The sequence below is a fragment of the Cervus canadensis genome, chromosome 6, assembly GCF_019320065.1.
Source record: "Cervus canadensis isolate Bull #8, Minnesota chromosome 6, ASM1932006v1, whole genome shotgun sequence".
Lineage (NCBI taxonomy): Eukaryota > Metazoa > Chordata > Mammalia > Artiodactyla > Cervidae > Cervus > Cervus canadensis.
In genome coordinates this window covers 17,909,740-17,924,194 of record NC_057391.1, presented here as the reverse complement: position 1 = coordinate 17,924,194, position 14,455 = coordinate 17,909,740, and the positions used below count along the sequence as shown (strand labels likewise).

Sequence of the window (14,455 nt, the reverse complement as noted above, 5' to 3'; positions counted from 1 at the left end):
TAAGACTTGGTTTAGCCAAATAAATAAACATTTTTTTAAAAAAATAGTTAAAAAAAAAAAGAGAGATTTTCAGATGAAGGATAACTTAGGGAATTTGTCACCAGCACAACTGCCTTAAAAGAAGGGCTAACAAAGTTATTAAAATGTAAATGAAATGATAAAAAAAAAAGGAATTTTAGACTATCTGGAATGAGGAAAAAGACAATGGAAAGATGAAAATATGGGGGGACTTCTCTGGTGGTCGAGTGGCTAAGACTCCATACTCGCTCCCAATGCAGGAGGGATGGGTTCAATCCCTGGTGTGGGAACTAAGATCCCACATGCTGCATGGTATGGTCAAAAGAGAAATAAATAAAAAATAAAATAAAAACTTTAAAAGGTGAAAATATAGGTAAGTATAGTAGGTTTTACTGTTCCTCTTGGTTTTCCAAGAGGAAATTGTTTTTGAATAATATTGATCTGGTTTTCAAAGTGTATAGAAAATATAGTTATGACAATTATAAATGAGGGAAGATAAAAGGAATTATGACTTCCCTGGTGGCTCAGATGGTCAAAAGAATATGCCTGTAATGTGGGAGACCCAGGTTTGATCCCTGGGTTGGGGAGATCCCCTGGAGAAGGGAATGGCTACCCACTCCAGTATTCTTGCCTGGAGAATCCCATGCACAGAGGAGACTAGTGGGCTACAGTCCATGGAATCACAAAGAGTTGGACACAACTGAGTGACTAACACACATAAAGGGACTTAAAGGTAGGTGCATTTTCTATACTTCATTTGAACTGGTAAAATGTCAACACAAGTAAACTTTGATGTGTATTTACAGTGTACCTAGAATAAGGAACAATTAATCCTAAGGAAGACTGAAAAAAGAAAACAGAGAAATGAAGAACAGAGGGAACAAAAAGAAGACAGAAAATTAAGTGGCAGATTTAACACCCTAGCATATTGATAACTAAATTAAAAGTAAATGGTCTAAATACAACAATTCATAGACAAAAATTGATCACCTAAATTTTAAAAATGACCCAACTATATCCTGTCACATTAACTATAACAGTACAAGTAGGTTGAAAATAAAAGGATAGAGAAAGATATACTATGTAAACATTAACCAAAAATAAATCAGGAGTGGCTATATTAATGTTAGATAGAGCAGGTCTCAAAGTAAGAAACTTGTCAAGAACAGAGAATGACATTCAGTTCAGTTCAGTTGTTCAGTTGTATCCAACTCTTTGCAAACCCATGGACTCCAGCAGGCCAGGCTTCTCTGTACATCACCAACTCCCAGAGCTTGCTCAAACTCATGTCCATTGAGTCAGTGATGCCATCCAACCATCTCATCCTCTGTCCTCCCTTTCTCCTCTTGCCTTCAATCTTTCCCAGAATCAGGATCTTTTCTAATGAGTCAGTTCTTCACATCAGGTGGCCAAAGTATTGGAGTTTCAGCTTCAGCATCAGTCCTTCCAATGAATATTCAGGACTGACTTCCTTTAGGATGGACTGCTTTGATCTCCTTGCAGTACAAGGGACTCTCAAGAGTCTTCTCCAACACCACAGTTCAAAAGCATCAATTCTTCTGCACTGAGCTTTCTTTATAGTCCAACTCTTACATCCATACATGACTACTGGAAAAACGATAGCTTTGACTAGACAGACCTTTGTTGGCAAAGTAATGTCTCTGTTTTTTAATATGCTTTCTAGGTTGGTCATAGCTTTTCTTCCAAGGAGCAAGCGTCTTTTAATTTCATGGCTGCAGTCACCATCTGCAGTGATTTTGGAACCCTCTGACTGTTTCCACTTTTTCCCCATCTATTTGCCATGAAGTGATGGGACCAGATGCCATGATCTTCGTTTTCTGAATGTTGAGTTTTAAGCCAACTTTTTCACTTTCCTGTTTCACTTTCATCAAGAGGCTCTTTAGTTGTTCTTCACTTTCTGCCATAAGGGTGGTGTCATCTGCATATCTGAGGTTATTGATATTTCTCCCAGCAATCTTGATTCCAGCTTGTGCTTCATCCAGCCTGGCATTTCACATGATGTACTCTGCATATAAGTTAAATAAGCAGGGTGACAATATACAGCCTTGACGTACTCCTTTCCCAATTTGGAACCCAGTCTGGTTTTCCATGTCAGGTTCTAACTGTCGCTTCTTGATCTGCATACAGATTTCTCAGGAGGCAGGTAAGCTGTCTGGTATTCCCATCTCTTTCAGAATTTTCCACAGTTTATTGTGATCCACACAGTCAAAGGCTTTAGCATAGTCAATAAAGCAGAAGTAGATGTTTTTCTGGAACTCTCTTGCTTTTTCAATGATCCAGTGGATGTTGGCAATTTGATCTCTGGTTCCTCTGCCTTTTCTAAATCCAGCTTGAACATCTGGAAGCTCTCAATTCACGTATTGCTGAAGCCTGGCTTGGAGAATTTTGAGCATTACTTTGCTAGCGTGTGAGATGAGTGCAATTGTGCAGTAGTTTGAACATTCTTTGGCATTGCCTTTCATTGGGATTGGAATGAAAACTGACATTTTCCAGTCCTGTGGCCACTGCTGAGTTTTCCAAATTTGCTGCCATATTGAGTGCAGCACTTTCACAGCATCATCTTTTATTATTTGAAATAGGTCAGCTGGAATTCCTCCACCTGCCATAGCTTTGTTTGTAGTGATGCTTCCTAAGACCCACTTGACTTCGCATTCCAGGATGTCTGGCTCTGGGTGAGTGATCACATCATTGTGGTTATCTGGATCATGAAGATCTTTTTTGTATAGTTCTTCTGTGTATTGTTACCACTTCCTCTTAACATCTTCTGCTTCTGTTAGGTTCCATACCATTTCTGTCCTTTATTGAGCCCATCTTTGCATGAAATGTTCCCTAGGAATCTCTTATTTTCTTGAAGAGACCTCTAGTTTTCCCCATTCTATTGTTTTCCTCTATTTCTTTGCATTGACCACTGAGGAAGGCTTTTTTATCTCTCCTGGCTATTCTTTGGAACTCTGCATTCAAATGGGTATATCTTTCCTTTTCTCCTTTGCCTTTAGCTTCTCTTCTTTTCTCAGCTATTTGTAAGTCCTCCTCAGACAACCATTTTGCCTTTTTGCATTTCTTTTTCTTGGGGATGGTCTTGATCACTGCCTTATGTACAACGTCATGAACTTCTGTCCATAGTTCTTCAGGCACTCTGTCTCTCAGATCTAATCCCTTGAATCTATTTGTCACGTCCACTGTATAATCATAAGGGATTTGATTTAGGTCTTACCTGAATGGTCTAGTAGTTTTCCCTACGTTCTGCAATTTATGTCTGAATTTGGCAATAAGTTCATGGTCTGAGCCACAGTCAGCTCTGTCTTTTTTTTGTTAACTGTATAGCACTTCCCCATCTTTGGTTGCAAAGAATATAATCATTGACATGACATAATGATAGAAGAGTCAATCCACCAGAAAGACATAGCAATCCTAAATGTGTATGCACCAACCAAGAGAACTGCAACATATAGAACTGGAAGGAGAAATAAATTCACAATTACAGTTGAAGACTTAAATACCCCTTAAATACTCTCAACAGTTGAGAAAACAAGTAGACATAAAGTCAGCAAAGATAGAGAACTAAACACCATCAACCAACAGGATCTAATCAGCATTTATAGAACACTCCATCCAATTACAGCAGAATATACTGTTGAAAATATTCTGTTCAGTCACCAAAAGATCATTTACCAAGATAGATCATATTCTGAGGATCACAAAACCTCAACAAAAGTAAAAGAACTGAAATTATACAGAGTATGTTCTGAAACTAGAAGTCTATAAAAGAGAGACAACAGGAAAATTCTCCAAACACTTGAAAACTAAAAAATAGACTTACAGAGAAAGTTTCAAAGAAATTTAAAAAAATACATCGAGCTCAGTGAAACAAATATTCTGGTAACCATTCCACAATCAGGTAATTACAAGGAATAACTTTTACTAAAAGTAAAAAGAAAATTTAATTTTTATTTCTGAATTTGAATATTGTAACATTTTGTTGATTCCAGTTGCTACTGCTGCTCTTGAACAGTCATCAATGGAGTCAGATTAGCAATTTTAATGAAAGAAGGCAAGAAAAAAATTATGAAATAAACATATAACTTATGAATTATTTATCTTTATTGTACTACTTATGCCCAAATATCACTGACCCATCAAGAGAATACTCAGACACAAGAAGAGCAATAAAATTCCATCAGTTTTGATATTTTGCCAACTTTCCGTCATATAAAGGCAGTTTTACACATATTTTTCATTTTTATTATGAAGGAGTATTTGTGGAAGTAAGAAATAAACATATTTTATTTAACAACTTGTAACTTGATTTATATCTTTTAAATATTTAGACACGCAGCATGTGTATTTTCATTTCTTCTTTTGCCCTGGCCCCGGCAGATGTTAGGGGTTGGCTTGGACCTAGACTCCTTGACCCTCAGACCCTCAACTCCTTGACCCTCAGACCCTCAGCTTCCTTTTCTGGAAAAAGAGGATAACACTCGTGAGCTCACAGAATCAGGATGAACTAGGCGCGTGAGCAAATATGGCTATATAAGTTCCCTCACTCTCCTGAGGAGGAATTCATGTTCCAGGAGTGTTCTGGAGTTTTTGTTTTGTTTTTCTTTCTTTAAAAATTTATTTTTAGTTTTTGTTGGATCCGTGGGAGACGAATGTATTTGAGTCTCGTGCGTAAGGTAGTTGTTGAGGAGAGCGCTGTGTGATAGGCGGGTGGGATCGGCTCCGAGGACTGGCTTCGGTAGTGGGAATGGAGAAGAGGAATCCCCATCCACCCCCGCAGGAAACGCTCCAGTGATTGGAGGTGTGTGCCTGTGTGTGCTAGTGTGTGAGGAGGGGGGTTAGCTCTGACTCCCTCAGACATCACCACGCATGACAAAGCTACTTCCCCTCACGCTGTCCAAGGCGCACACGCACGATCCACGGCCACGCCCGCACATACTCGACAGACACAGGGCATCCTAGGGTCCGGTTGCCATGGCGAGCAGGAAGGAGCGCTAGAGCCCAGCCGCCCCTCCCGCCCCCGGCCGAACACGGTCAACTCCATCTCTGATTGGACGTTGCTTCCTCATTATGCAAATCATTTGCGTAGACCCGGCGGCCAGCTGCCCTTACGTCATCAAACACAGGGGCTGGGGCTCGGGGCTCAGCTCCGGGAGAGCTCGGGCGGGAGCCCAGAGAGCGCCGCGCGGGGACCTCAAGCCAGACCCCAGCGTCCCGCCGCCTCGGCCCGGGCCTGCCCCGCCCCCTGCCCCGCCCCCTTCCAGCCCGCCCCACCCTTTCTACGCCCCTCCACCCGGACCCCGCCCCCTGTGCAGCCTCCCCCCCCTGCCCTCGCCGCCTGGGTCCCGCCCCCTCCCCCCCGGCCCTCTCCACCGGTCCAGGGAGGGGACGGCGGGACAGGCGGGACCGGCGGGAGGGCGGACCGGGCGGGGATATGGCCGCGGCGCCCGGAGGGTCTGCGCCGCCCGCCGGCCCCGGCCCGCGCCTGGGTTTCAGCACCGCGGACAGCGGCATCGGCATGAGCGGGCTAAACCCGGGTCCTGCCGTGCCCATGAAGGACCACGACGCCATCAAGCTTTTCGTGGGGCAGATCCCGCGGGGCTTGGACGAGCAGGACCTCAAGCCGCTGTTCGAGGAGTTCGGCCGCATCTACGAGCTGACGGTGCTGAAGGACCGGCTCACCGGCCTCCACAAAGGTGCGCGGGGTCAGCCCAGCCCAGCCCTGCCCAGCCCTGCCCAGCCCAGCCCCAATCCGATTAGAGTGAGGCCCAGCCCAAATCCCAGCCTCAACTGCAGCCCCAACCCAAGCCCTGCCTAGAGCCTGTCCAACACCAGTCCAATACCAGCCGACTTCAGCCCAGTCTTTCTCCCAGATCACAGAACCCTCAACCCAGAATTTTCTGACACCCTCCTTCTGATCATCACTCTGGTCCCCTGACGTGTTCTCTATTCTAACCTCCAATTCCCTACCCCTTGGCTCTCACACCCTAACAGTCTCCGCCTTTCAGCTGGACTTCCCTCCATCTTTCCCATCAGACAGCCCAAATCCAGGAATTTGGGAACTTAGTCCACCTTCTAAGTCTCTGACACCCTCAGTCTCCCAAACCCCGGACCCAATCATTCCTGAATCACCACCACCCCCCCACATCTGGTGCCAGCCCATTCAGGGCTAACCACGTTCACACGCATTTTGGAGTTGCACCCCTCATTCTTGCCTTCAAGACCTGGCAACATCTGGAGCCTTTTTTTGATTCAGATTGCCAACCTAAAATCCCACAGACTCAAACTCTTGCCTTCTTCAGAATGCAGGCCTGTCTAAATCACAAAATCCAATTCCCTTCCCAGGAGGCTTTCCACCAAATTCCACCTTCTTGCTTAGGAATAGCCCCAGTCTCTCCATTCCCATCCAGAACCCCAACACTATCTTCTTCTGATCTGAGTCCAGGACTCTGGCCTCAGCAGGAACTCCAGCCATCTGTGCTCCCTCATCCCCCACATCTCAGGTGTCCTCTCAGCTGAACCCACACTTGTTTTACCCTCTAATCTCCTCACTCCCGTGCCACATATTTGTGCCTTCCCAATCCTCTTTATGGCCTCCCAATCCTCTTTATGGCTTTCCCTTCCTCACAAGCTGGTCCTAGACCAGAACCTGTGGACCAGAGCCTCAAGGGTGGGTCAAGTTGAAGAGGCAGAAAGTGGTCTTCTCCCATACCCTGTTCAAGAGACAGGCACCATGGTCCTGTCCTGCCACACCTTTTTCTTCCTGTAGGGAAAGGGAGGAGGCTTGTTTACATGCAGAAAAGTCTGTCTAGGCTGGGCTGGAGTAAGATGGCCAGAGTCACATGGCATACATGGGCACGGGAAGGAAATTATTTGAAAAGAATCACTTTTTTCTCTCCCCACCTTCACCATGCTGTAGTTTCAGGTTTTGTGGAGTAGGAGAGGGTCTCCAACTATCCTCCATGATCTTTCCAGGAGAGAAGTTGTGGGCCCTGGGTAACAGCTAAATGTATTTTCCTAAGGGCTGAGAGCTGGAATCAGGCTGCCTCCTTTTCAACTCAGAGGCTTTGGGGAGTTCCTAGGCACACAAATGTAGGAGTTTCAGGAAAATGCCCATAGAGGATCAGGGAACAGCTATGTAGCAGTGCATCTTAAACCCTTTGGAGTGGGGTTATTTTTAAAGGGGCATGAAACCACAAGACCATACCACCCAGATCCCTTCTAATGCAGTCCAGTTGCCCAACTGCCCGTCCACCCATAGCAACTTATGGTCTTATTTTTTAGACATTTATTTCAGTATGTAAGTACAAGCTGGTCTTTCTGAGCAATCTGTGTAGTAAAGGAAGTGTATAGATTATCTTTAATTCTCACTCTTCTCACTCAAACACCATGAGTCTCTGAACTGTTCTCTAATCTTTTCTCTCTCTCCACTTAGTTCTAATTCTTCCTGTCCCCCCACCCCCATTCATCTGACCCTCAGGCCATGCTTCTCTGTCTTTTTATCCTTCTATTCTTCTACTCCCTGTCCACACAGGGCTCCTTTTGGCAGCAACTAGGCCCTTGAGCCTTTCAGACAGGGCCCCAGCCCTGCTCAGTTCTGACGTCAGCTAATATGGTTTGGTGGTGGAGGATGGAGCAGGGATGTAAGCGGAATCAGGTTTTGGTGATTTTTTCCCCAAATCAACCCACAACTCTTGAAGGCAAGGTTACTTTGCAAGGTCAATGGGGAGGGGGGGTCTCCCAATCAACATATTCTCCACCTTCTCCCCAGCAACAGTGACGTCCAAAAGCCAGAGTGACTCATTTTCTTTTAGATGGCTGAATACTGAAGCGGGCAGCCACAGTGCTTTGAAAACAAGCGCAGCCTAGGCGTTGGAGATTCCAAACCCTGTCCTACCACTGGCATACTTTCTGGGCATCAATTTTCCCATTGATATGATAAGTGTTTGTTCCAGGAGTTCTCTAAGGTCTCTTTAACCCAGTGAATGGCAGATATCTGCCCACCTTAAGAGGACAGCCACATAGAAGACAATGGATAAAATGTTCCCATTTGCCTTTGCAGTCTGCTGAGGTCTAAGTGGAAAACTGCACCAAGCTCCTAATGGTTTCTCACATCCACTTTCTCTTCCTTTAGTCTTTCTCCTTCCTTTACTCAGAAGGCTCTTCTTGAAAACACAGACCTAATTTCACAACCCTGCTTAAAACACTTTAGTGGCTCTCTACTGTTCTTAGGACAAAATTCAAAATCCAAATTGAAGTTACAGATGAGCTGATCCCTGCATACCTCTCTGGCCAATCTGCCCCCAGTTACCAACCTTCAACCATACTGGCCTTCCATCTGTTTCCCCAACACACTGAATTCTTCACTCAGTCCTCATATGTACTATTCTCTCTGCTTGAAATAATCACCACCCTTTCCATCACCTCATTAACCACCCCCCTTTATTATTGAGAGGTCAGTGTGTTCTTTGAGACATTCATTCCTCAATTGTGTGGACTTAGATACATCTCCCTCATGATCCTTCACATGATTCCCATGAGGGCAGGAAATGTGTCTGTCTTGTTACCACTTTACCTTCAAGCCATCATAATATACCACTATAAGAAGTAAGTATTCAATAAATCTTTTCTGGGTAAGTGAATACTCAATGACTTTTGGAACGGAAGAAGTCTTGGCCCTATGCTTCCTAGCAGGCTACAGGTTCTGAGGCTGGACAAAGAGTGGGTAGGACTGAACCTTTGGTTCAACTCAGACTCCTCTCCCCTTTAACTACTCATTCTTTTAGAGAAGTCAGATTTAGGGCATAAAAACTCTTAAGAGGCCCTACCCTGCAGTCCTGGAGGGTTGATGGATCAAGTACTTTGGATAGGATTGGAAGTCCCTAGAAGCTCCTATCTATAGGATGTCCTTAAACCAGTTCCATCTCCCAAGCCTCAAATCAATCCACTCCTTAGACTCAAACTAGGAGGAGGTATCAGGAAGGAGTTGTGGGGTCCTGGGCTTGGCTTCCAACCTTCTTTCTCCTCTTCTGTCTCCTCCCATCTGAAACTGAGTGGGGAAGGAATTGAGGCTGATTCTTAGAAACTTTAGGAGTATGAATCCAAAAAGGAAGGGGGAGGTTGGGGTTAAAGCTGAAGGCAAAGCTGCTTAGGGAGGTTTAACCCCAACAGGATTTATGGCTGGCGTGGGGAGGGGATATGTGGGATTGCATGAATATGTGATTGGATGTGGGTGCACATGTTCCCTAGGCAAAAGGCCAGGAGCGAGTGAGGGAGCCAGAGTCTGCGACACGGGCACATGAAGCCCCTCCCTTCAAAGAAGGTGGGAGGCAGAGAAGGCTTCTCAGAAGCAGTACCCTTGTTGAAAGGAGAATGGCCTTGAGTTTGTCAATGTAATAGGTCTTTCCAGGAAGAGTATATGGGGGTTTTAGGAAACCCCCTGAGCCAGCCTCTTCCTCCCCAGGCTGTGCCTTCCTCACCTACTGCGCCCGGGACTCTGCTCTCAAGGCCCAGAGTGCACTGCACGAGCAGAAGACCCTGCCAGGGGTAAGTCCACCAGGGCTGGGGCGGGTGGGAACCACCTCCGGCTGGGAACACGCTCTATGTGCTTGCCAAAGCAGCGTGTGGTGGCTGGGTTGGGATCAGGAACTAGAAGAAGAGTCATCTTTCTAGGAGAGGACTTACCTGTACCCTTAACAGGTACAGGTTATTTGTTAATTTCAGTCCTCCGGTCCAAAGAAATGGGCTTGAGACTCTTGGGCCAAGTGTACTATTCCTATCTTTTAGGAAAGGCATTACTCTTGTGAGCTATGCTAGAATTTGTCTACGTTGGCTAAAATCATGATGTTAGGTGTCATTTGTCACTGGTGTGAGCATCTTTGCAGATACACAGGGGAGAAGCTCTGCTGGGCTGGTATCCTGTTTCTTCGAGTTCTGGGGTCCTTGATGATCCTCTTCCTGTAGCGTTTTTTTCGGGTGTCTTGACTCACCAAGATTGCTTTCCTTCCACACCCCCAAACACTTAGCTCAAGGTTAAGAGAGACCTCATTCTACAGGTAGCTAGGCCACTGTACATCAGTGGCACTTGATATGGCCTTGGCTAATGGCCAATCACTGGACAGAAGACAAAATAGGACCTACTGCTGGAGGAAGAAAGTGGTGATTGTCAGGAACTAGTGTTCCTAACACTTGGTGAACTAGGGGTCACCAAGAGCAAGTCATGCTACACAGCTTCATTTTCTCTTGTCCAAGGAGTGACATGTCTAGAGCAAGAATGCTATTCCACTGCCCTGGGCAGGCCAAACCTGGGAATATATCCAATTCCAGGCCTCAGGATTAAGAGGGTCAGGAGCCTACCAGAAAGAGATTTGGATAGTATAGGGACATAAAATATATTATGGAATTATAATTTGAAGAATCAGGGATATTTGGCTGGACAGGGTTTAGTGGGGAGCTACAATAGGGAGACATCATAACATAATAATTAAGAATACTAGTTTTTGAGTCTCACAGACTGGAGTTGAATCCCAGCTCTGCCATTTAGCATTTCTGTGTCTTCAGATACATTACTTAGACATTTGAACTTCAATTCCTCACCTATAGGGAGTGAGTAATACTAACACTTAGCTCACTGGACTACTGGGGGGGTTAACTGAGGCTTAGCAAGTACCTGGCACAGAGTAAGATCTCAAAACATATTACTGCTGGGGTGGGTACCCGCTTTCAGATCCTGAAGAAGGATTTGGTTTTCTGTGGGTGTCCCCATAGGGCAGGACCAGGATCAGTGAGGTATAAAGAACCGCCACATTAATTTCAGCTCAGTATAAAGAACTCATTTCTCATCATCAGAGCTCTCCAGCAATAAAACAAACTTCAGGGAATTCTCTGGTGGTCTAATGGTTAGGACTCCACACTCACTGCTTGAGGTCCCAGGTTCAAGCCCTGGTTGAGGAACTAAAATCCTCCAAGCCACATAGTGCAATCAAAATATAAAAATTAAAATTAAATCACATTTTTTAAAAAAGACAAGCTTTACTTACAGATGATCAAGCTGTTAATGGGGTGTCAGATCCTAGAACCAATCCTTGTAATCGAAGGAACTTGAGCCTGGCTCTTGAAGGCTCAGTGTCAAGTAACACCAACATGGGCTTCCTGGATGACTCAGTGGTAAAGAACCAGCCTGCAATGCAGGAGACCCAGGTTCAGTCCCTGGGTAGAGAATATCCCCTGGAGAAGGAAATGGAAACCCACTCCAGTATTCTTGCCTGGAGAATCCCATGGACAGAGGAGCCTGGCAGGGTACAGTCCATGGGGTTGCAAAGAGTCAGACAACTGAAGTCCACCACCGCCACCACAACACCAACTTATCACTCTCACCAATCCTCTGCAGGCAGGCTCTAGAGACAGACAGACCTGGGTGTCAATCCAGGACCTACTACTCACTAACTCTATGACCTTGGGCAATTCTTTACTGCTCTAAGCCTAGGCTTTCCTCCTCTGTGAAATTGAGCATGTAGGGCTGTTATAATAATTAAATAAACTAAGTCATATAAAGTGCTTAACACAAATCTTGGCAGACAGTAAGTATTCAGTACAGGTTAGCTGATGGTAGTAGTAGTAACAGCAGCATTACTAGGAGTGATAGTAGACGTCATTATGCACCCACTCTTGGGAGCAAATAAATGACTTCTGTCACTAGAATTAAGAGTCAGTGAGACAAGTGATAAGACTCCATATATGGGAAACATCATGGTAAAGGTTCAGAGGCAAGAGGAACAGATGGGTGTGAAATGGGGCTGGGAGTGTAGAGGAGGGTCCCCACATGAGCACGGGCCAGACCAGAGAGAAGATCCACAGAGGGCAATGGTTGAAGGGAAAACTTTGAGTCCCAGGGTGAAGGGTTTGCACTTTATCCTGAAAGCTAACGGAAGGCACTGAAAAAACTTAAGATGAAATCTGGGAGAACAAATCCTCCCCCAGGGACTTCCCTGGTGGTCCAGTGGCTAAGGCTCTGTGCTCCCAATGCAGGGGATCCAGCAGAGGAACGTATAAGGAAGATATGGTACATATGTACAGTGGAATGTTACTCAGCCATGAAAAAGAAAGAAATAATGCCATTTGCAGCAACATGGAAGGACCTAGAGATTATCATATACAGTGAGTGAAGTAAGTCAGACAGAGAAGGAGAAATATCATATGACATTCCACACATGGTGGAATCTAACACGAAATGATACAAATGAACCTACAAAATAGAAAGAGACTCACAAACTTAGAAAAGTTTGGGAACTTAGAAAAGTTGCCTGGGGAAAGGGATAGTTGGGGACACACTACTATATTCAAAACAGATAATCAGCAAGGACCTATTGTATAGCAAAAAAAAAAAAGAAAAGAAAAAAAACGCAGGGCATCTGGGTTTGATCCCTGGTTGAGGGAACTATTGGGCTTCCCAGGTGGCACGAGTGGTAAAGAACCCACCTGCCAATGCAGGAGCTGTCAGACACTCTGGTTCAATCCCTGGGTTGGGAAGATCCCCTGGAGGAAGGCCTGGCAACCCACTCCAGTATTCTTGCCTGGAGAATTGAATGGACAGAGGAGTCTGGTGGGCTATGGTCCACAGGATCACAAAGAGTCGGATACAACTAAAGCAACTTAGCATGCACATGCATGCAGGAAACTAGATTCTGAATGCAACAACTAAGAATCCGTATGCTGCAACTAAAGATCCCGCATGCTGCAGCTAAAACCTGGTGCAGCCAAATAAATAAATAATAAAGAAAAAAATCCCCTCCTCAACCAGCCACAGGGCTCCACAATTGAAGGGGTACCTGGTGGACTCTATCAGGCTGAGGGCACCTAAGATCAGGACAGTGAAGCGCTATACTACCACGGTAATTTCTGGGAAGGAAAAGAGAAATAATAATTAATATGTATTGATAGCGACAGTGTTCCTAGCACTTGACACGTTCAAAGTCATTTAATCCTCTATGAAAAAGGTATTGTTAGTGGCATTCACATTTTATAGATGAGGAAATTGAGTCATGAAAAATAAGTGACTTGCCCAAGGTCAGGTAGTTACTGATGGGAAGATCAGGGCTTTGAGCCTAGGCAGTCAGGCTCCAGAACTCATTCACTTAGCCACTGCACTGTTACCTGAGCCAGGCTGGCGGCAGACAGAGGTCAAAGGTTCTAGAGCAGATGATGACTGGGTACACCTGGCCCCTCTGACCCTTTCATCCTCAGCCTTCCAACATGGCCTGACTTCCTCTGATACTGCCAGGATTGGCTTGATTCACCCTCCTCAGCTTAACAAAGTGAAAATTAATATTTAATTATTCTCCTAAATGAAAATCAATGGCCTTGTTGGCCAGCCCCAGCATTGGCCGAGCCATCCATCTTTCCTCGGGGCCTGCCAGGGGCAGCAGCAGCTTTAGTCACCTGGCCTTGGGCCCACCAGCATGGAGGGGGAAGGTGCCCAGATCCGTGTAGGCTCAGGGTCCTGGGCACATCTGCCACCTGCTGGAGAAGCAGAGACAAGACTTCAGTCTGGACTTCTGGAGACAGTCAGAGCTGTCACTGTGGGCTTAGGAAAAGCTGGGTCAAACTCAAAGAGAAAGCCTGAACCCCTAGGAGAAATCTCATGGTGTCTGCCCAACTGGTACCTCCCCCGGCCCCTCTCTACCCGCTCCCTGCTAATTTCTATCACCTATTAAAGCTTGGCTCCCAAATCAGGACTCCCTTCAGACCTCAGTGGTTGTCCCAGCTTTTGCAGCCTCTTCCCCAGGAAGCTGGAGCGGCTTCTTTCAGCCTCACCTCAAGCTCCAGAATCCACCTGGAGAAAGTGAGGCCCGACCTCAGCCCTGCCTTCCGGGATTCAGAAGGTGCCCCCTCCCTCATTTGTTTCTCTTCATGCTCATGATCTCCTCTTCCCTGGGCAACCACCCCTTCAAACACTGAGTACAATTGCTTTTGCAGGTTTTGTCCTGCACAAAAGAGCTTGAGTGAAAAAGGCGAACAGGGGCTGTAGTCTAGCCTTGCTCTGTTGACCCAGCCATGCTCATGATCATAGGACTGTGTCAGCCCAGAAGAAGGGGCACATTCTTCCTAATCTGTCCACAGTATCTAATTTGCCTGTCTGCATCTCACACAGATGCACTGTATGTGCTAGCACCTGCTCATTGCGTGAGCTGGTGCCTTTGCCTTCAAGGAGTGACCCACTGCACCTCAGTGGGGTTTACCTCTGGGCACATAAAAGAGGCATCAGGAGTGGAGAGGGAGGAGACGCTATCTGAGCTGAATCATGATCATCACGTTTGAGGGCCTAGAAACCTAAAAGACAAAGGCCACTTCTGGAACCCTGGGGACAGTGTGAGAACTGGCAGGGAAGGTGTCCAGCGGAGATGGCTAAGGCTCCAACTGA

At 45.8% G+C, this 14,455-nt stretch overlaps 1 protein-coding gene and 1 long non-coding RNA gene across 5 annotated transcripts in view; one reads left to right on the top strand and one right to left on the bottom strand.

Annotated features, from left to right (window-relative positions):
- Positions 1-287: 287 nt before the first annotated feature.
- Positions 288-14,455, bottom strand: part of LOC122443127 — a 30,180-nt gene continuing 16,012 nt past the window's right edge. Inside the window, exon 4 of the long non-coding RNA XR_006269930.1 lies at positions 288-323. This is a non-coding gene — a long non-coding RNA (uncharacterized LOC122443127). The remainder of the gene's footprint in view (positions 324-14,455) is intronic.
- The window catches only part of CELF6 (CUGBP Elav-like family member 6), a 29,471-nt gene continuing 20,412 nt past the window's right edge, over positions 5,397-14,455 (top strand). For 3 of the 4 annotated variants that reach the window (XR_006269929.1, XM_043470999.1, XM_043471000.1), the window contains exons 1-2: positions 5,397-5,732; positions 9,500-9,582. Coding sequence is in view for 2 of the 4 variants with exons in the window: in XM_043470999.1 (XP_043326934.1) it covers positions 5,471-5,732; positions 9,500-9,582 (345 nt within the window). In the remaining 2 variants the exon portion in view is untranslated. The remainder of the gene's footprint in view (positions 5,733-9,499; positions 9,583-14,455) is intronic. The other variant, XM_043471001.1, reaches the window with a different exon arrangement.